Genomic DNA, 22,384 nt, shown 5'->3' with positions numbered 1-22,384 from the left:
TACTATATATATATATATATATATATATATATATATATATATATATATATATAGCAAGCAAGTCAGGTTTCCAGTCTTATGACAGTGTACTCAGTTCTGAAAGCAACATACAGTGTACAAACGATTAACATACTAGCTATGACGCCATGTGAATTACGACGCTAGCTATGATGTCACAATGTGAAGTTGCTCCATCGATTGTTGTTGGAATCCTTGACAGTTCCAAGATATGCGCTATTTTTAAGATCCATGAAGATGTCCAGCTAGACTAGGTGAGTTATCGTTTCTACAGCTCACATACTGTACTGGCCGTTTTTCCTCGTTAGGTGTCTCAGCTCAATGTCAGTGTTATCCTCATATAAGCAAGTGCTTTTGCTCCTTAGAAAATATCGCTACAAGTTAAAAGAAATGATACTCCATTGTCTTTTTGTTGAACAATGTGCCAGAGATCCTCCACCGATCCGTTTTTAACACAGACGTCTTGTAAGTGTAATGCTCTACAACATGAGCATCCCCTGAAGATGTGTGTGCCTCCGCATATCTATTTGCGTCTCCCTCCGCTACAAAGGATAGTCCCAGTATATCGTAAAACAAAGACTATATGGAAGTAGTATTAGTGATATTTTATATATTTATGCGTATCAGTGTATAGTCTGCTTTCATGTGCGCTTATCATTACATCAGCCTGTATTAAAATTCCAATGGGCTATTCTGAAAAAGTGCTTTTCATTACTATATTTTATTCGTAACTGTAATTTATTGTAGTCTCGGCGGGGAATTATTGTACTACACAATGACAATAAAGTCTATCAAGTTGTAAGAGGTTGTTGCGGCGATAACAAGAAAATATATAGCAGAACATAACAGGCCATAATAGGTAAATAAAAACTAGGAAAGTACTGAAGGAATGAACGCATGACAATGAGACTGCCCGTTATCAGGGGACATTAATTAAATAAAGTAATGAAACACGCAACTGGCTCAATCTCACCCCCTGTTGATGAATGTTCATACTACACTAACAGTTCGTATCTATGAAAATGTTTGAAATGTTAAATTCGATTTAAATTAAGATAGTAAGATAAAACGATTAAATAAGTGTTGGTTAGTGTTTGGTACTGGAACAACACAGTCTTCCAAACAACCACTAAGCTGTTGGCTACTATGTCTACTGAAACATGCATTGACCGTGTCAGTTAGTCTGTCTGGATCTATTAGTTTCACGAAGCACTGTTTCTCTACGTGAATCTAGCCAAAAAGTCAAAATCAAGTCATTTATCATTTTGTTACAGTAGGCATAAGTGCACAGACCTCACAGAAATAGCGGTTAAAATCCTGTTAAAACATACTCTCAATTAAATTATATTCAACATCGGTGGAGTTTAACCGCCTTAGTAAATCTGCATGTAGAGTAGGCATTTACTGTATTTATTCGCTTAAAGACTGGTTGTGTATGAAAGCCAAAGTCAAGCAGACTGTGAAGTGAGTACAATACCTAGAATAACGGAACAAACAGAACTGAACTAGTACGCAGAGTGCGAGGTTGCAAATTCCACCTTCTTGTTATTAGGATTGTAAAAGTGCCTGAATGCGTCACGGTGGCCTGATCTGAAACTGGCGATTCAATTGGCTTTTTATTGTTAGGAATTGTTATTAATATTCAATGAAATATGCGCTCATTTTATAGCCAGCGTGGAATTGCCAATTTTCAAATTTAAAAATACGCTGAGTTTTATTGTCTATATTTCGATAGTATGTGAAGTGTTCCTCCAGCAGAATTTGTGTATTCGCGGTATTTTTAATAGAATTATGAGATGAATCATGATTCAATTTTATCGTGCATCGAACAGTTTCACGAAGAATTGTAATCGAGTAGCGTAATTGTGTCGGAGCGTTACATAGTATGTTTCATACGCCCAGCACCAAAACTCACTAGTTATCATTTAAACTTCCGAAAATAAATACATTTAAAATATAAGCAGACATTTCTAAAATCGTATAATAATCTTATAATAAAGCCAACATTTGCAATTCTTTGCGAGACTATTAATTGTATCCTAAATTCATCAAAAGGTTTTTAAAATCACTTATCGTTTATTAAGCTGTGTTTAACAAATTTTATATATATATATATATATATATATATATATATATATATATATATATATATATATATATATATATATATATATATATAAACACATTTATTTATTTATTATTACATAATCTTTTAAAAAAAAATTGTAAAATGTCCAACTACCATTTTTACATTAATAGACAGTAGGTGGCACTGTGTTACATATTACTTAAGTCTCCAGCCACCGGTGGAAATCGAGGAAAACTTGCATTTAGTAGCTGCTTAAGAATATGGCTAGCTAATTAGCTGCATTACGTAACTACATTCTGTATTTTAGTATCTTAACACAAGTTAAGTTGCAAGGTAAGTTGCTTGTTACACCAGCCAGTGAAGCAGCATTCGGTTGCTAAAATCAAGTTATTTTGCAGTTTTTGGCCTCAATACAGTGTAGTTAATTCCTGGAACAACCTAGCTATATAGCTGCTGAATTCAGTGTACAACGTGGTATTTAACATAAGTTATAACAAGTGCGACCAAAGAAATGTACACACGAACCTAAAACAAAATGGAGCTAATGTGTATGCTTACGAACCTCAGAGATTTTCTGTTGTGTGCTGCCTAAAAATCAGGAATTACAGACATTAGCACAAGAGGTGTGTGTAAAAAGCTTGTTAATTGGCTAGCGCCAGTTATCTTCTGCGTGTTCTTCCAACAGTGGTAATATGTGGCCTCTGCTCTTAGACAAATATCTTTCACTCCCTCATTACGGTCATTTACAGCTCCTGCCAAGCAAGAATGCCTCTAGAGCAGCTGCCATTGGTCGCTCTGCAGGCCAGGAAGGCCTTCCAAACTGGGAGGTCTAAACCCATCGATTTTAGAGTCCAGCAGCTGAAAAACCTACAAAGATTCATCACGGAAAAACAGAAAGACATCACTGATGCTCTCAAAAAGGACCTTCACAAGGTGAATTTCACTTTACTTGATTAAGAGAAATCGGTTCACAAAAGGTTTCTGTTGAGCTACAATTTATGCATTTGGCAGATGCTCTTATACAGAGCTACTTACAATTTCAGGTATGTTACAGAGGTAGGCATATGTAGTGCTTAGGCGTTTCGGTCAAGGACTTTTATTGGTATGACAGAACACTTCCTGAGATGGGGTTTTGACCCTGGTCCTGCACAGGAAAGACAACATTGTGGCCCACTACTCTTTTCTTTTGTTTATAAGTAGAGTGAGAATGGAACACTGCTCTATGAGCTCCTTGGCCTTGAGGGAGAGATCAACATGGCCATCGCCAACCTGTCAGTTTGGATGGCCCCTCGTCCTGTGGCTAAAAACCTTCTCACTATCTCAGATGAGGTGTACATTCAGCCAGAACCCCTTGGTGTTGTGCTCATCATTGGAGCTTGGAATTATCCGATAACAGTTACCCTTCAGCCACTTGTAGGGGCTATTGCTGCAGGTAAAACACAAATCTCCATCAACTCTGCCAGTTGGACGGATAAAATGAATAAATATGCTAATGTAGCATTCTACTACCTGCATATCAGATTAGGAAATTCTTTAAAATTACCAGCTGCAGAATGGTGCTAATGTTGTAGAAGTTTGCTATAAGTATATGAGAGACAATTTGCAATTTATACAGTCATGTATTTCTAGTCTCATCTTGTAACGTATGTTTATTTTTATTTTATTGTATTTTTTTTCTGTAGGAAATGCAGTGGTAGTGAAGCCATCAGAAGTCAGCTGTCACACAGCCAAAGTCCTGGAGCTCTTGCCTCTCTACTTGGACCCAGTAAAACTTGAATTGGCTTCACTGCTATCTGCTAGATCAAGACAGTTTACACTACTAAATTGTCACTACCATCTCCAGTTTCTGACATTGAGTCCATTTTTTGCACACACATGCTGGGAATCCAAGCACATGGTTACTTGATTGTACTGAAATATCTGTTCATGCTTTCAGGAGATGTACCCTGTGGTGACTGGAGGAGTTCCTGAGACCCAGGAGCTGCTGAAGCAGCGTTTTGACCACATCTTCTACACGGGGAACAGCATGGTGGGAAAACTGGTTATGGAAGCAGCTGCACGGCACCTCACACCTGTGACTCTGGAGCTGGGAGGGAAGAACCCCTGTTACATAGATAAAGACTGTGACCTAGAAATCGCCTGCCGGTGAGCTTCTCATGGTCTCTGCGTTATCACGCTAATCACAGTCCAATAATCTGGAACTGTATCACTGGGCTCCAGGTTTTATGAGAAGGTCTGTCTTTACCAAGAGGCCGATGGGTGTAAACGCACTCAGCTTCTATTGCGCCATTCATTCCTTCTTTCTGCATTAAAGGAAAAGTATTAGGTTCATTGCAGGAACACAATGTAGACTATTGCATGTGTTGACTTCAAAGGTGCTATTGTTCTCTTGTTTTTGATGCCTCAGCCGCATTACATGGGGGAAGTATATTAACTGTGGACAGACCTGCATTTCACCTGACTACATTCTCTGTGAGCCCAGCATACAAGATAAAGTGGTGGAGGAGATTAGAAAATCCATTAAGGTTTGTGAATGTTTTGGGTTGTTTTGCTTATGGAATATGAGATCTTCTTTTCCACATTCCATCTGAAACTTTTCTTTATTCCAATCAACAGGAATTTTATACAGATGACCCCAAGACCTTTATAGACTATGGACGTATTATCAACCAACGTCATTTCAAGAGGATAATTGCTCTGTTTGAGGGTAGCACAGTGGCTATAGGGGGAGAAAATGATGAATCCCAATGCTACATTGGTATGTTTTTTTTTTTTGTTTTTTTTTTTTTGTTTTTTTTTGTTTTTTGTTGTTGTTTTTTTTTTACTCTGACTGAGGCTTTAACAAACCACTGCCAAGTTTGTCTTATGGATTTATTTTTTGTGCATCAGCTCCAACTGTATTGAGGGATGTAACTCCAGAATCAAAGGTGATGCAAGAGGAGATCTTTGGGCCTGTGTTGCCCATCGTCCCAATAAAGGGAGTGAATGAAGCCATCCAGTTTATCAATGAGCGAGAGAAGCCTTTAGCACTTTATGTATTCTCTTCCAGTAATAAGGTAATTAACCTATACATCAGTCATTATAAAGTAATTATTATAAAATAAATTATTAAAATTAAAAAAATTGTTTAATAAAAAAAACACTTGATGTATACAGTTTCCATTGTATTCTCTCACAGGTAATCAAGCAGATGATATCAGAGACGTCCAGTGGAGCACTGCTGGCCAATGACTGTCTTATTCACTATACCATCAGTGACTTGCCTTTTGGTGGTGTTGGTAAGCATGTGTGACCATGACGCGTTTGACTCCTTGTCAAAACAGTCAGGAGTCCTTTACTGTCATAGTCGTCAACTCTGTGCCCCCCACCCCCCCAAACAGGGAACAGTGGCATGGGTTGTTACCATGGCAAAAGCACGTTCGATCAGCTGAGTCACTTGCGCAGCTGCCTCATCAAAAGGCTAGGCATGGAGCAGCTGAATGGCATGCGCTACCCTCCCCACACGGCGGAGAAGCTGCGCTTGGCCCGCCTCCTCCTCCTCAAGCAAGTCAGTCTGGGCCGCGTGCGGCACCTGGTGCAGGCCACCACGCTCATCATGCTCGCGGCATTCGTGGTGCAGGTGAGCACTCCCCACTCACAATACTTTCTTTTGGGTTCTTCCAAAACAGGCAAGCTGTTGCATTCCAGTTACAAATGAGTTAAGTGTTTGTGGGGAAAAGTAGCTAATAGTCTAATGAGGTTACATTTGATCCTCGATTTACCATTTGTGGACACTAATGTTAGTTAGGAGATATTTGCTTGAGACCCCCCTTGTTTTGCACTTAATATCAGAAAGGTTCACCACTAGTATAGGTTATCTGCGCCTTTTTTTTTTTTTTTCTTTCTTTCAAGAAAATAACCTGCACAATGAGCGGACACATGAGAAAATGTTCACAATGAGTCTCTGTCATTCTTAAAGGGCTGACCAAGGCTCCTCTTTCCCCCTGCTAATTAAACACAGTAGACTGAACAGTAAGAAAATTACTATCTAGGCATGGGTAGTTTTCTCTCTCATGTCCAGCTCACTCATGCAGTAATTACAAGGGGGCAGGGTGGGTTGGATGAGTCGTCATTGCTTACTTGCCAACCTGTAATGAGAAACGTTTCCTCTTTAAACTGGAGAAATGCTACTACTTGTTGCATTGATGTTTGTGGGTATGTGGTGAATATAGTTGGCCTTGTATTATGTGAGCTAACTAAGTATTGTGTGCTTTGCAGAGATTCTTGCGATAAGGCAGCTGAAAGCAGGCAGTGAAACTCTTGTCCATGGGTCTTCTGGTAGTTTGTCACCTTTATCGTTGGATTCACGTAATAGTCCTGTTACACTTTTTTATCTTTTTAGCTGATAAGGTGCAGCTGAAAATGTTATGGCACTACAAGAAGGAATTACTATGTTCCATTATAGGTTATAAATGATTAAATGTGGTTTTCAATGAGGGTATTGAAGGCCAAATAAAATGCAGGGGTTTTTACACAGAAAACACTTCTGTACCATTAATAAGGTGAGATTGATGTGATTCTAAATAATACTTGTGCAAACGACAATATAAAGAAACAACTGTGGAACTTTAAACCATCATTACGCATGCCTGGATTTCTATGGTTTTTACTTTTTTTGTAGGAGAATTAAAAAATTGAGTATGCAATTTGTCACGAGAGATTGAAGGATTATTAAAGTTTTTGAAACAAAAGCAATACCCCTCTCGCAGGCTGTCTTATTCATTAATAATTTCCTGATGTAAATGCGTTGTCACAGATGCACCACCCTAAACTTTACAATAAATAGCTCCATTGAACCGTCCTGGCGGAGCTGCGAGGTTGCCTTTGGCTGTTACGATCTCTCACGGTGCTGGCTTCAGCTTCTCGAACACAAGTAAGTAACTGAGGAGTTATGTAAACTGTTCGTTATGATTAGAGCCTTGCTTGATGAGATCTAGCCGACACGACAAAGTAAACGTAATGCATAACGTAAATTATTTAAGAAGGTGCATCTATATTTGACCTTTGAGCGAGATGTACCTCGGACTATACCTGTACTTTGAAATAGATCGGTTGCGCTATCGATGCCAACAGTGCGCGTCTACATCAAATATTACGTTGGCCCGTTTGTGAAATGGCGTAAGGGGGGAAAGCTGGTACCGCTTTTAGTGCGGAGATCTATATTCTGCATCTTAAACATGTCTTAAGCAGGTCTGATGCACAAAACACCATATGAAAGAAAATATGCGTTAAATCCAATAGGCGTCGTAGACGAGGAAATTCTATATTGGAAGTTCATGCCACTCTGTTATAGGAAAAAGAAACGATTTATTTTTAGTTAGATCCACTTTTAAAAGATCACTTTCCTAGCTGTTCCTGGTGAGATTTCTTTGTGTTTATACTGCGAGAATGTGGAGAAATCAGGTGGCTAAAATTCTGCAAATGGCTAATCAGTTCATTGTGGTACGTTTTAAAATGCCGTATTAAAACACATAACAATGTTCAAGAATATATTGGAGTGATTTCATCATTTGACGACTTTATTTTGTAACATATTGACATAAAACCGGATATATATTTTACCCTAATGTGAAATCCTATTACTCTTCCTAAAGAAAAAAATCACTTAGTCGTATCATGAGTACACGAAAAAGAATTCATGATATTGAGTCGTTTTTATAATAATTTGCATTGTTTAATTTGTAGATCGTCAAAAGTGATCTATACAGAAAAGATATTTACATGATTTTGCAATCCTATCACTCCAAATTCCCATAGAATAAAATAACTGAAAGCCATACGACAACGCGAGAAAGTGTATTTCAAGAATATAATTGAGTGATTTATATTTATTCAATAGAACTTCAATGTGGCATGTACAGAAACGAATAGACGTTTTACATGAATGGTATCCTATGATTCCAAACACCTACAGTACAAAGGTTTGATAGTAATATCTTGAATACGTGGGAAAGTGTTCTTCAAGAAAATGGAGTGATTTGATAACAATTTGGTTTGTGTTTTCAATTGCACTTCAAAAATACATAATATTGAACTGATTAGCCATTTGTGATATTTTGCCATTTGAAAATATTTAATATTTCTCCACGTTATGAAAGTCAAAAAAGGAAGTCTTGTCATCAATAGCCAGGAAAGCGATCTTTATATAGTGGATTTAACTGAAAATAACTACTTTTTTGGTTTTCATAACAGAGGTGTTGTAACTTTCCATAATTCATAAAATTGACTTTGCTGTTCTACATAGTATTTAACGCATATATGATTTTAGAAACATTTTTGGTGCATTAGACCTCTAAAAGATATGTTTAATAAAGCTATAGGACCCATTTCTTTAGATTTTCCGTAACTGCGCTAAAAGCAGAGCAGCTTTCCACCTACAACCAGCAGGAGGCGCGCAGTGTTTTTGTTTTTTGTTTTTCCGCAGGACACGAAATATTTGACGTTTAAGTACAGAAGAAATGGAGAAGCAAGCGGTGGACGGCGCTCGTAGAGCCTTCAATTCAGGGAGGTCCAGGCCCCTGCAGTACAGAAAGCAGCAGCTGAGCGCTTTACTCAGGCTGATCCGTGAACGCCAAGCCGAGATCGTATCTGCTCTCAAGCGAGACATCAGTAGGGTAATCTTCACCATCACTCCATTACGCGACGGGATCGTTCAGACAGAAATGACTCCTGTCATGCGAGTTTAGTCGCTTATGTGAACTGCAATATCTTTTCGAATAAAGCTGTGAGGAATTTCTGTGTGTTACAACAACAATAATAATAATAATTCACATTCTTCACAATATGTATTATATTAGGAATTTACTATATGTATGTGATATGCTAACTTTTTGCAGAGTGAGTTTGATACACCAATTTTTGAGCTGATTGGCATTGAAAATGATATCAAACTAGCTGAACGCAACCTTGCTGACTGGATGGCTCCTCAACCTGTGAAGAAGACCCTGCTCACCATAACAGACGATGTTTATATTAAAGCAGAACCTCTGGGTGTAGTGTTGATCATAGGAGCCTGGAACTATCCGTGGTCCCTCACTTTGCGACCCCTGGTTGGAGCCATTGCAGCAGGTACACTGCCTTACCTGCTTTCTTCTGTAAAAATCCAGTTTATATTCAAGAATTCAGTAAAGAATCTGACTTTTTTTTTTTTTTAACCAGAACTGTGTCCAGTTTCCAAAAAGCATTGTATTTCTAAGCTCATTGTACTTTATTCATGAGCATTGTTTTGGTCTGATTAAAGTCAGGTGGTAGTTATAAATCCCCTCGTGATCTGATGTGTGTCAGAATGCAGCTCTTGGTGTTCTCTGCCGGTGTTCACGCTGACTCCTGCATCTGTTCCGTAAGGTAATGCAGCTGTGGTGAAGCCCTCAGAAGTGAGCAAAAGCTCAGCCAGTCTACTGAAAGAACTGCTTCCTCAGTATTTGGATACGGTGCGTGATCAGAGCTGGGCTGTTAGGATGAATACATTAGGGTTGGGGAAAGGGGAGACTGTCCAGCACCATTAAGGAGTAACATCTAGCCAGAGGCCATGACGAGGGAGGCCACTCAATATGTACCCTAGTGTGACAGTTATTTGGATGCTTCAGGAGATGTACCCTGTGGTGACTGGAGGAGTTCCTGAGACCCAGGAGCTGCTGAAGCAGCGTTTTGACCACATCTTCTACACGGGGAACAGCACGGTGGGAAAACTGGTTATGGAAGCAGCTGCACGGCACCTCGCACCTGTGACTCTGGAGCTGGGAGGGAAGAGCCCCTGTTACATAGATAAAGACTGTGACATTGCGGTTGCTTGTCGGTAAGGCATCGTTTACAAGTTTGGCAGCTTCTAAGTTACAGCTTGAACTGGTCCTTTATAAAATGGTGAGAGTGCGCATTGCACATTGGCTTTATATCGGATGCATTTTTCCTGCTCCAGTCGAATTACCTGGGGGAAGTTTGCTAACTGTGGTCAGACATGCATCGCTCCAGACTACATTCTCTGTCATCCCAACATTCAGCATAGAGTGATTGAAGAGATTCGTCAGACATTGCTGGTCTGTTCTCTGCCATTTTGTTCAAGAACCACACTGGTACCTTATTTTGGGAATAATATATCAAGTATACAGATTGCATATGATCCAGTGTCTGTACTCTCTGCAGGAGTTCTACGGGGAAGACCCTAAAACCTCTCCAGATTATGGACGCATTATCAACCAGCATCACTTTGACCGTTTGCTGGCCCTAATAGAGGGATGCACCGTGGCTGTTGGAGGAGAAAGCGATAAATCGCAGTGTTATATCAGTAAGGGATTAAAGTGGTTTGGAAAGAAACATGAAACACAGGCTCAGTCAGTTTCTCTGGAAATGTTGACGTTTGTTTGATAATTTGGTCGGTGTTACATATTCACAAAGGCTGTGTGCTATAACGTGCGCTTCTTGCCCCCTCCCAGCACCGACCATCCTGAAGGATGTTTTGCCGCATGCCAGGATAATGCAGGAAGAGATCTTTGGACCCGTGCTGCCGATAGTCACTGCCGGTGATGTCAATGAGGTCATACGCTTTATCAACGAGAGGCCAAAGCCATTGGCTCTATATGTCTTCTCTTCTAATAAGAAGGTATTGTTCAGAGCGGTCCATGGCATTCCTCTTTCATTTCTGCTAGAAATAATTTGCTCAAGTAACCTTTGATCAATTTTCTTTCTGCGGAGGTGGTCAGGAGAATGCTGAATGAGACAACCAGTGGAGGAGTGTTGGTTAATGATGTCATGGTGCACTACACCATTAATGCTTTACCCTTTGGGGGAGTAGGTAGGCAATCCCCTTTGAAATTGCCTTGATCTGTAAACACGTTTTTTTCTGCAAACTATAAGTTGTAGAAGTGCCTGAACACTTAGACTCCTTTATATTAAGCATGCAATAATTTCTAATCTTATTTCTTACTCATAAATGCACTAAGCCAGTGTCTCTATCACTGCTTCCCTCTCTCTCTCTGGCAGGGAACAGTGGGGTAGGTAGATACCATGGGAAGCACACCTTTGACCAGCTGAGCCATCACCGTGCTTGCCTCATCAAGTCGCTGGCCATGGAGAGGCTGAACATGGCCCGCTACCCTCCCATGACCCCGTCCCGCCTGCGCACATCCATGTTTTTCCTGCGCAGCCGATCAGGGAGCTGTGATCAGGCTCTTCGCGCCTGGGCTGTCGTCTCCTCCTTGCTGGCTCTGGCCCTGCTGATCTCCCTGTTGGTGGTTCTGCTCAGGGTAAGTGCTCATGCTGGTCTAGGTTCAGTACTTCTTTAGGGTGAACCATTTAATGAATCCTTTTAATGTGCAGTATGCCTCGTAATGGGTATTCTATTTTGTTCCCTCTATCCAGGATTCTAATATTGCGGCCTGAAGATCTGCACGTCCAGTTATTAGATCAGTGGTTAAGGTACCCCACTTGTTTTTGGAAGGTCGCCAATTCAAGCCCCACCACCGCCAAGTTGCCACTTTTGGGCCCCTGAGCAAGGCCCTTAACCCTCAATTGCTCAAGAGGTATTCAGACATAATTGTAATTTGCTTTGGATAAAAGCATCAGCTAACTTCCATAAATGTAAATGTTTGTTTTCTGTGTGCAGGAAGCAAGTCTCCCTCTCACACACACACACACACACACACACACTCTCTCTCACTCTGCTTTTAGCAGTTGACATCCTAGTGGGGCCTGCTCTGATCTAATTCTTTGGGTACTGTATCCATGGTGAACAATAATGAATTGTGAGTGGCCCTTCATTCTCTGTGAATAGCATAGGAGTCTTTGTGTGAGCCCTATTTTGGCACAAGCTGGTTTTGCTGCTCACTGAAACTACAAAGGGTTTGTTGTTGTGCTGTGTGCTTTGGTGTGCCAGCCAGGCTGAGAATTTCTGGTATTATTGAAGGACACCTAAAATCAGCCACTAGGTGGTAGAATTTTCTTTTTCATTTCTTACCATATTCATTGACTTGCCTCTCATGTTCCTCTTGGAACACTGTGTTATCAGCTAACATTTTACCTTTGTGCAACTTTTCTAATATTATACTTTATAAACTTTAAAGTTTCATGACAGTTTAGTACAGAATAAATTGGGTCACAAGAAATAATTTCTACATTCATATTTGGAGTATTTTAACTCATTCCCAAATGTTTGCTAAAACAGTAATGTTATATGATCATATCAGATATACCACATATGAAATATCCTTCAGTTTCCTATGTTTGCCAGTGTAATGGATTATAACCTTTGAATTTGACAGGAATTTTCATATGAATTCATTAAATGTAAATTTTACATTTAATACTATGTTCTAACTAGTAAAGTGAAAAATAAAGTGAGTTTATTTTTGTTTGGTCTAGTTTGACATTTTATAAGCCAAGACATATTACAGATGCATGTCTTCATGTGCATCTTTGTCAGTTTTATAAGGCTTACTCAGCACTCCCTGTACATGAGGAATATTTTAGATGCACAGCTTTCTGCTTGGGTCTGTCCTGTTGCCTTTCCATATGTGATTCATGCATGGATACCATTCTCTATACCAAACTCACCAGATTGCATTTGACTCATATGGACCCCTGCCAAGACTCATATGTTCCACTGGACCCCTGAGGCTATGACATCCTTGTATTGCCGCTTTAGACTCATGTGTTTCTGTATGTGCTTGCGTTCTGAGTACTACTCAGAGCCGTGGTGTCTGTTTTCCCTTCAATATAGCCAGTAGTGTGACTCAGAGGCTACTGCACCACTGAATAGCAACTGGACATTCCTGATACTGCGATGAACCAAACACAGGATATATATTTTTCTTTATTAACCTTGTTTATACATTTTTTATGACCTCTCCCAGTTGTGCTTAAGACTTTGTGGGAATAATTTTTTTATGATATACACATTACTGAAAAATTGTCCCATTCACACTTTGAATAAATGGGCATGGAGATTTAGTGTGTGGGCATTGACCAGCTTATGCCCAGTTCTGGCTAGGGTGAAGTGTCCTAACACTGTAATCATGCCATTTTCCTGCCTACTGTCTACAAAGAGTAATGGTCAGGAAGCTGACAATCTAGCCTAAATGGATGCACAAAACGGTAAGTCCCATTGTGTCCACATCTTTTGTGGTTTACTTTACTTATCTGTCCCCCTCATCTTGTTGCAAAAAAGAAAGAAAGGCAAATCTCACTCTCACGGCTCCAGTGTTTCAGTTTCCATGGCAACACATTAACCCCCTAACCTTGGCATGCATGGCAGTTATGAGTGTGTGTGTGTGTGTGTGTGTGTGTGTGTGTGTGTGTGTGTGTGTGTGTGTGTGTGTGTGTGTGTGTGTGCTAAGTGACTGCTTCTCCCACAACCGGCCCACTCGTCTCTCTCTTCGCTGACTGCACCTTCCTCCAATCTCCCCAGCGGCTCTGTATTTGTTCCTATTTCTGAGTTCCTACAGGCTTCAAATGCTGTTGTTGAATAAAACAACTTTTAATGCAACACCATATGATTTCACAGCAACAATCATGACACACATAGCTGGAGGTATGTCATCAATGTCGTTCATAGTTTGATGTGCATGGACCAAGAGTCAGTGGCTTCATGGAAACCGCTGTTATTGCCAATGACACTTAAAACTGTTGGTGTGTTCTAACCTCCAATAGCCTTGTTCGTACTGTCCTTTTTATTTCGTGCTTGTCGTAACAATGAGATAAGCAAGTTCACCTTTACTTCCACTTCACCGCGCCTGTTTCCTCTTTCCTTCCTCTCATTCAGCTTCCACACAGTCCCAAAGCTACAGTGACATAATGCTCATTCATATCGGCTTCCCACTATTAATGAAATCTTCAGACCGCACAGTCTACAATAGGCTATAGGTAAAACATTGTCATTAAAAAAAAAGCATCTTTCAGGGCAAACCTTCGTTCTCTGTATGTAGCACATGTCTGTTCCTAGTTCTAGGAAGGTTATGTGTGTGAGAGCAATCTCTTTTGCCGACCCATTTTTGGGCCACTATTATGCATGAGCATAATCCAAAGTTTGCCTCGACCCCAGAGTTTACCTTGACCCCTCCCTGAGTCCCCCACTGCTGTGCTCCCTTCATTGGCTCCCTGTAGCTGCACGCATCAGATTTAAAACCTTGATGCTTGCCTACAAATCCAAAAATGGACCAGCCCCTTCATACACGAGGTCAATGGTCAAAGCCCGATCTGTACCTCGAGTACTTCGAACCTCAAATACGGCTCGGCTTGAAATACCTTGCTTAAGGTCTCATGGACGACAAGCATCGAGACTATTTTCTGTCCTGGTTCCAAGATGGTGGAATGAACTCCCACTTGCTGTCCAGACAGCAGAGTCCCTTGCAGTCTTCCAACGCAGACTGAAGACCCATCTATTTGCAGAATATTTAAAGGACAACTGACACTGCTCCCTTATTGACTGACTAATTTAGTACTTATTGTAGGGTAGTGTTTGTTGTTTAACAAACTCTAGCACTTATTGTTTATCGCACTTATCATTGTTTAAGATAGACCTTATGTATTTTGCACTTCTAGGTATCAGCATTCATCCCTGTATTCTACAGTATTCTAGTTCATTGGTATGTTTGATTCTAACCTACTGTACTTGGATATATTCTATTAGTAAATGACAAAGCACTTTTGTAAGTCGCTCTGGATAAGAGCGTCTGCTAAATGCCAGAAATGTAAATGTAAATTTGCTGACTCATGTCATCCTCTAACTTCAACTCAGCCAGAGCTAAAAGCTCTCTGAAGACCAGCATTCCAAACGAGCAGCAAAAAAAGACAAACGAACTGGAACTGCTCTCGGGTGGCTGTCTACGTTCTACCTGCTTAACCTGCCACTCTGCATAAAAAAGCTTCGATTGCAGTGCTGGAGAATCTCTAGTGGCTGGTGCCTGCGAGGACTGAGGTGTGGCAGGGGGACCCTCTGCCTATGCTTCAGGGTCTGTTGAGCCTGCTTCCCCTTTCAGCTCTGCATGCTGCTTTCGGCTGACTGCTGAGATGCGCGGTAGTCATCTCTCTCGTCCAGGAGGTGAAGAAAGTGGCTTAAATTGAGAGCGGATCTCTGACCCAGATGCTCTCTGTGCCAGGTGGAGAATAATTCCCTGTAGTGTTAGTGGGGGAGCAGCAGACAGCAGACTGTGTGAAGATGCCTGCCAAGATATCCCTTAAAGGCAGAATCAATTAGACAAGGAGCATTAATTTTACACTGAGAGGACTCACGTCAACTCAAGACTTGTTCACTAAATACAGAGGAGTCGGTGTAACATGATTCCCAAGAAAGACTGAAGCAATATCAATCACATCAACCATATCTAAGCCTTCCTAGGACATGCTGGTGAACCAACATCATTCCTGGGGCTCACAGATGGGAAAAAGAGTTGGTTTAAGAGTTGGTTAAAGAGTAGAATTTTATTTAGCACTCTTTGATACAAGACTAGCTGGACAATGTAAAGACATTGTTGTACTGTGCACATGTTTACACAGCTGGGTGGGAGTAACCAGTTTTGATTTTTTTCAAAATAAATTATAATTATCCCCAATTGTATACATTACATACATACATACATACATACATAAAAAAAAAAAATTTAGATTACTAAAAGATAAATTAAATTCATGTTATCCTGTCCTCAATGTTACTGTGTGGGAGTCCTGCCCTCAATGTTACTTACAGGTGGGAGTTGAAGTTGGAGTTGTACTTTCTTACACTTTTCCATAACCCTCTCATGCCATCATCCATCATCATATCTGCCTCCAATTAAACAGCAGTGTTTTTGCCCTGAAGTATTTTATGCGGATCAGTGTGTGTATGTGTGTGTGTGTGTGTGTGTGTGTGTGTTTCTCCCCCTGTCTGCCCCCTCTTAAGCTGTGTGTGTAACAGTAGGACATTGCAGCAGCATGTGGTCATGCAGAGTTGCTGTAAGCTTAGCCGTGTCATCATCCCAGGCAGAGACAGCTTCTTCTCCTCTGTACTGTGCTTCGGGTTCCATATGACCAACAACCTTTTCTACCTCAGCTTTTAACCCTCCGGGGCGTAGACTGAGACTCGGCTCATCATGTACTCCTGGCCTGATAGGAAGCAATCAACATCACCACAGGCATTGATCTTTTTTTTTCTTCTTTTTTTTTAACCACATTCACTACATGTTTCCATGGGTATTTAATGATTTTTTAATGATTCCATTTCAGGTATCAACGCTAAGATTGAAACATGGATTTGCAGATAACTGAGGGCCACTTACCACAGCAGTTATGCCCAAATCATGTTGACATTTCCAGTCACCACTGATCTGTTTCAGACTGAGGTTGTCCAATTTCATCATATTAACTCATCCACAAACACTGTAGAAGAGCAACTTACCATTTGTGCCTTTGTTTAAGGGACTAATGACCTTTCTGAGAGGATGTAAATGGTACACTGTAGATTATTCCTGACGATTTCTGTGTTGTACCTGTTTGAAAAGTCTTATCCAATGTTTGTGAAAGACTAAATGGTCATAAATCTCAATATGCTATATGAAACCTTAGATATGAAACACCAGATGGTTTCTAGACTGATAAGAACCTTGTTGCGCTACTTATTATTGTAGGTGTTTTCTTTTTAATATATGAAAGGTTAATAGCTCCAGGAATGTGAAATGACATTTAATTTCTAAATGGATTCTTACATAAGGTATGCCAAAGCAACAAAATCACATTAAGGTTCATTAGAATAACACTGAGCACCACACGGTAATTACACATTTATTTCTTCCATAATGTTTATGAAATTGTTGGATGCTATATAGCAAAATGTCAGTGCCACAATTTTTAGAATTCATATTGACATGATTAATTACTGAAGAATTCACATTAAGTGGTACATTTCAAATGGAATTCCCCTTTAAAAACATCATGGTAGCAAAAGCCAGCAGCTTGCTTGTGAGGTTCTGAATGGCTCATTAAAGTTGAATTGCTACTAGCGAGTTACTGACCTGCACTAATTCCCCTGCAGTAATCAAAAGATAACAAAACATAACACTTCCTGTTTCTGAACCGAGCTAATGTTAGCATTAGTGTGAGGTAAACACACATTGCATGGTGGATCATATGTTGATGTCTCTTATTTTTGACCGAGATGAACTGAATCAGCCCCACGATTAAACTCATAAAGAACGTAGGCCACACTTTATCACATTTCAGCTCAGATTACACAATTATTTTCTGGATAGAACATGTCTTATCAGCAAAATCATGCGATTATGTCAAGCCTCTGGTTTTTGAATGGGGGCATGTGGAGATCTAAATAAATCAGCAGGACAAGTACAGCCACTACCCTACCTGATAAATTACAGCATGTTGAGAGCTGCACTGAGAGATGTCAAGCTGTTCAACGTCTGTTGCTGCAGTACACGCAAAGGCTGTGAGTCATGGCTACACTGATGGTGATTGTTCAAGTAAAAATAACTTTTCGGATTTGTCCTCCATGATCATCTGTGGAAGTCAACCTGACATCACATGGCTAGCACTTAGAACTTCAGAGATCCTCACATGTGAAGCTTGGGGATTTGATAGCTGATTTATTTCTGTTTTGTTTGCCTCTTTTCCTTCAGTTTTTGTGTCTTTCGTGATATTGGTGTGAAAATGTGCTTAGTGTTTCCCAAGAATCATGTGCAGTCTCCCACATTTCAGTAAGCATATTTGGACAGAGCTTGCATTGCCGCTCGGCCGGTTGTCACCTGGTTGTCCAGGTGTGACTTGCAGGTAACGCAGTCATACCTGATCAGTTTGTGTGTCACTTGTCCTTTCCCCCTCCCACTGGAAATTTTCGGCCAATCAGTAGTCATGAGGCAAAGTCAAATTCAAAGGGCAGGTGGAACTCACATTAGTAGGCAATCTAATGGAACAGGAATGTCTGGTTTTGGCTTGTTGAAAAGGTGGCAACTCTAGGCAGAGAGTTATTTGCACATGCAAATAAGATAATGAATAACTATATTCATGAGAAATCCATTAAGTAGTCGAAAGAAAATAAGTTTAATAGGTAATTGGAACTTTTTAGGGCAGCACTGAAATAGCATTGTATCACAAAAAAGTTGCAAAAAGCTTGATTTTGCTTACCTTACTGTATACCTCACCTATTTGAACAGGTAATACAAGGTACTAATCATTCCAGGGAATACTGGGTTTGACTGCCAGGGAGAACAGGTACCATTATGAACATGTAAGATGCTCTGGATATGAATGTCTAGCAAAGGCTGTAAATGTAATTGTGAAAGCCATGTTAGCCTTGGTCCCAGCACCTTCAAACTGTGGATCACAGAGAAGATCCAGTGAAAGCATTGCTTTGGCTGAGGTAGGTCCCAGGGCCTCAGAACCCCCATGGCTAACCATATTATTTCAAATGTATTTTTCTCCAGAGGTGAAACACATCCAGACTTAGTGAGTAATTATTAAGTAATTAACATCCTGGTTGTTTGGCTGTTGAAATGAAGTGTGAGTAAATCAGACTCCCGTGGTGGTGCGAATTGCCTCAGGCCAGTTGTTTCAGTGGTTCTTGCCCCACAAAAGCCAAAAGGTCAGCACACGTGCCTGCAGGTATATGTGTATAGTATGTTCTATGCCTCAAACACAGACATGGGAGAGGGCAGTGAGAGGGGAATCAAAGCCTGCTGCAGCAGTGCACTAATGTGCCTCTGTATGCGGGGATGAATCTCCAAGCTCCTCTGTGTCCTCTTCCATAACTGACGTTTGGGAGGAAGAGAATGGGCACTGAGGAAATGCACCACTGTGGGACAAGACAGCACTATTGTCCTGTGTGAGGAGCAGAAGCTCTGACCGTGCACATTTCCAGGGTCTTTACAACACGCCAGGCCCTTGACTGGGCTCATATTTCGCCACACAGGCACTGACTGAGGCCCCGAATCCTCAGGGCTTTGGGAGAGTGGGGCAAGAAGACAATACAGTGTCAGATGCTGTTTGAGAACGAATGCGTTAAGTTTGATTATCCAGATTCGGAGAAAGGGGAGAGGGTGGGGGATACTTGCACCATTTGCCGCTAACAATTCCAGTTAAAATGCCTCTCGGGTTCCATATTATGTATGTATGTGTGCAAGGGAAAAGGAGGATAAATCCTCATTGTGAACATGTCATCCGGTGCTTCCCTATATTCTTCTGTGCCTGGGAATAGCCACTTCTACAGGCAATGAACAATGACTGCAGAGTCTCTGGTGGCCTTCCACTATTTTCAGTTTAAGGGTGCCAGTGAGGAAGCCTAGATACAGGCTACAAAAACTGCATAAAGCCAAAAATACATAGAACTGTAAATGTCAGCCTGTTAAAAATATACAGTAAATATCAGAATAAATCAAGTAAATATTGTTGCTACTATGGTAAAAGCAAGAGCAATGTGTGTATATGAACATTAATGTGCTTATTTAATTTTGTTGCTCAACCAAAAAATGGGTTTAATGTGATAACAGCAGTAAGTGGACGTGTTTAATGTCAGACTTATTCTGATTGACTCTTGAAAATGTGTATGATTCCATGTAAACGTTTGGCCTGAGCAGAGCGGTCGAATCTTTGGAGGCAGCATGTTTGTGTGACGCGGGCAGCATGGAGGAAGCGAGAGGTGAAGTTGCACTAACATGTTCTTTATTTTCCATTTACCATTAAAGTAGTGACGATGAGTCTAGGTGGTCTCCAGGATCGGAGCAGCGTTACACCGGTAGACGATCGTGGTCCTGACCGCTAATGTGCGGCGCTGTCCCTCCGAACCCGCGGGAGCGCAAATAGTGCGCGGGGTTAATGAGACGCAGGTGTCTCCTGTCAGGTGATTGCGAGCGGGGGAGGCAAGTGGTCCGGTCCTGGTCTGGCTGAGGTGTGTACACCCCATCCCGGCAGGCGACCGGGGGACTGTGACAGGTTGGCAGCTCTATGTACTTTTATTGAGCAAAAGTCCAAATGAAAACTGAAACTGTATATAACTTATTTATTAAGTCTAAAACTATAAATTCTGGAGTTACAAATCCTGCTTTCCGGAGGCTTCTCTGCACAGTTGGCCATGGGTGCACAGCTGTAGCCTACCACTCACCGTGTCCCTTAGAACATGTCTGTCACGGTTTTTTTAATTAATTGCCCACTTGGAGATTGGTGGAGCCGCAATATCGAAGCTCTGTTTCTTCTAATGAGAGTCTGAATTGGTGGCGGTGCTTGAGTATTAGGTTAACAGACCTTGCCCTCACCATCACCTCTCAAGATCCTGGATTAATACCAGCGGAGCCATATCTGCTAGATAGTGCCTGCCTTAGGATATAATGCAAGGCCACATGCTCGGTGATCGTTTCATCAGTGCTGATTCTCGCTGTTCCTCTTCAATCAGTCGCTGGACTGTGATTATTGTGACTGCAGCCTAACAGACGAACTGCTGTGCTGAGCTGGGAAAAAGGAGAGAAATCTCTCAGAGTCCCAGACTGCAGCTCTTTTGGCAACCGCAATATTAGCTCGAAATGACTGCCACTCTGCCGGCCGATAATAAATGGGAGCTGGCGTTTATTTGCTTCATAAGTAGCCAGGCTTTGTTTGAATATGCAGCAGGTCCAGCTCGCCTGTCATGGCTGCTGCTAATGAACTCACAGCTGAAGAGGGTGAGTGCTGTTGTTTAACCTATAATAACATCCAGACATTTTCTCCTAAACTTCCATACTCAGACATCTACGTCGTCTGTTCAGTGTTTTTCTCGCCAACAAGGCAGTAATTTAACCAAATGCGGTGGATTAAAAAATGTTTACGCCATCAAGATGCTTTATAGTGTTACACCTTATAGCATACTGAAAACTGCTAATGGAATCAGGTTACTCCTGATAACCAGACAGGGAACAAATATATTTCCCATTATTGTACTTAGAGGCCTCAGCTCAATAGAGAATCTGCTGGGTCAGTGAATCCTGAGGGCAGCAAATCTTATCTAAGCTCACCATGTTTGATATAAGTCTGGACTGCATATACAAAATGCGGGAAGTGCAGTTCAGAAAAAAAAACAAAAAACTTACACTCATGACATAGAGAGGAACTATAATTTATAACTATAATTATAACTCTACATAGTTATAACTATATAACTATAACTGATGTCTCTTATTTGGGTAATAAATGTTAAATGTTGTGCTGGAGTAATGTTAATGGAATGTTATGCTGAAAACATACTGCTGTGCGTATTCATATTCTCACACACTTATAGTCCAGCAAACCCAGGCTGCTCAGAAACGAAGATGGCTGTCTTGGAGTTCATTAAGGAGAATCTCAGCAGCAGAACTATGCAGCAGCAGACTGCCTGTCTGTCATTTGACTCCTGTCTCATGAAAATCTCAGCCATGTTCTCCAAAACCACTCCCCGTCTCCGCGCACTACAACAGGGTCGTTCTGAGTCAAAGGTTCCATGTGTTGTTTCCAAAGGCTGAGCAGAATTAGGCTAAGCAGAGTGTCCCAGGAATGTGACAGTCACGTGACCTGACTCAATGATACAGTTATGGGCGTAACTAGCTATGAAGGCACTGAGGTTCAGCACTCTGTGTTTTTTTCCCTGCCTACATAACTACAGTTAGGAAACTGAATGTGGAAACAGCAAATCCTCCCAATTAGCGATGACATGATTGGTTCGCTGCTGACCTGGTGGCTGGTAGCTGGGGGCTTACCTGGACTTCAATTGCCATGCATTTGTATGTTGTACTTAGCTGCCAAACTAGAAACAGGCTAGTATATAAGATTTTTTTTTAACAACCCACTATTTTCATTGTTGCTACTATCTTTGTGATCGGACTACTTTCAAAAATATTGTAAATATTGTGTACATTTATTTATTGTGTAAATTTAGAGAGGTAGGATAAATAACCCAGCTTAAAAATAGTATAAACTAAAACCATTGTGAAACTAGAGATTTATTTAGTTTACGCTTCATTGTGTAATACCAATCTAAAATAATTTGATAAGCAAAAAATAAGTTAAATAAACCAATGAATCAAATCTACTCAAATACATTCTGAACTAAATACATGCAATATAACACAGTTTATGTAAAAATACAGTTTATTGGAATGATGGGAAATTTTTGAACTGTAAATTAAATATAGGTAGGCCTACGTAATTTTGCATTTCATGTTCAAAAGTAGAATTATGGTAAAAATAAGAACATGGAAAAGTGCAAAACCTACAGGTGATTAGAACATGCAGTATAAGAAGTGTTGTTAATTATTTAATGTGACA

At 40.6% G+C, this 22,384-nt stretch overlaps 2 protein-coding genes across 3 annotated transcripts; both read left to right on the top strand.

The window, feature by feature from the left end:
• The first annotated feature begins 58 nt into the window (after nucleotides 1-58).
• aldh3a2a (aldehyde dehydrogenase 3 family, member A2a) lies at nucleotides 59-6,841 on the top strand. 2 transcript variants are annotated; one of them, XM_026997710.2, is made up of 11 exons: nucleotides 59-272; nucleotides 2,857-3,040; nucleotides 3,308-3,539; nucleotides 3,790-3,872; nucleotides 4,044-4,252; nucleotides 4,515-4,632; nucleotides 4,724-4,865; nucleotides 4,997-5,163; nucleotides 5,286-5,385; nucleotides 5,488-5,726; nucleotides 6,365-6,841. In XM_026997710.2, the coding sequence occupies exons 2-11, from the start codon at nucleotides 2,873-2,875 to the stop codon at nucleotides 6,377-6,379; spliced, it is 1,473 nt and encodes a 490-aa protein (XP_026853511.2). In that variant the 5' UTR covers nucleotides 59-272; nucleotides 2,857-2,872; the 3' UTR covers nucleotides 6,380-6,841. The 2 variants fall into 2 exon arrangements, with proteins under 2 accessions (XP_026853511.2, XP_026853510.2); XM_026997709.2 differs by lacking the exon at nucleotides 59-272 and adding an exon at nucleotides 2,321-2,440.
• Nucleotides 6,842-6,897: 56 nt separating this feature from the next.
• aldh3a1 (aldehyde dehydrogenase 3 family, member A1) lies at nucleotides 6,898-11,657 on the top strand. The gene is made up of 11 exons (XM_026997708.2): nucleotides 6,898-7,019; nucleotides 8,571-8,760; nucleotides 8,983-9,214; nucleotides 9,491-9,576; nucleotides 9,733-9,941; nucleotides 10,062-10,179; nucleotides 10,286-10,427; nucleotides 10,576-10,742; nucleotides 10,835-10,934; nucleotides 11,123-11,385; nucleotides 11,501-11,657. Exons 2-11 carry the CDS (start codon nucleotides 8,605-8,607, stop codon nucleotides 11,519-11,521), a joined length of 1,494 nt encoding a protein of 497 aa, XP_026853509.2. The 5' UTR covers nucleotides 6,898-7,019; nucleotides 8,571-8,604; the 3' UTR covers nucleotides 11,522-11,657.
• The last annotated feature ends 10,727 nt before the right edge of the window (nucleotides 11,658-22,384 follow it).

This window comes from Electrophorus electricus, chromosome 15 (assembly GCF_013358815.1).
Source record: "Electrophorus electricus isolate fEleEle1 chromosome 15, fEleEle1.pri, whole genome shotgun sequence".
Taxonomy (NCBI): Eukaryota; Metazoa; Chordata; class Actinopteri; order Gymnotiformes; family Gymnotidae; genus Electrophorus; species Electrophorus electricus.
Note: the sequence above shows the minus strand (reverse complement) of the source record. Positions and strands in the feature narration are given on the sequence as shown.

Excerpts from the sequence above, each read along its gene's own strand:
- aldh3a2a (XM_026997710.2), top strand. The coding sequence starts at position 2,873 with ATGCCTCTAGAGCAGCTGCCATTGGTCGCTCTGCAGGCCAGGAAGGCC. Across the intron at positions 4,866-4,996 it reads TGAATCCCAATGCTACATTG|CTCCAACTGTATTGAGGGAT; the intron begins GTATGTTTTTTT and ends TTTGTGCATCAG. Across the intron at positions 5,386-5,487 it reads CTTGCCTTTTGGTGGTGTTG|GGAACAGTGGCATGGGTTGT; the intron begins GTAAGCATGTGT and ends CCCCCCAAACAG.
- aldh3a1 (XM_026997708.2), top strand. The coding sequence starts at position 8,605 with ATGGAGAAGCAAGCGGTGGACGGCGCTCGTAGAGCCTTCAATTCAGGG. Across the intron at positions 9,577-9,732 it reads TTCCTCAGTATTTGGATACG|GAGATGTACCCTGTGGTGAC; the intron begins GTGCGTGATCAG and ends TGGATGCTTCAG. Across the intron at positions 10,180-10,285 it reads AGATTCGTCAGACATTGCTG|GAGTTCTACGGGGAAGACCC; the intron begins GTCTGTTCTCTG and ends TACTCTCTGCAG.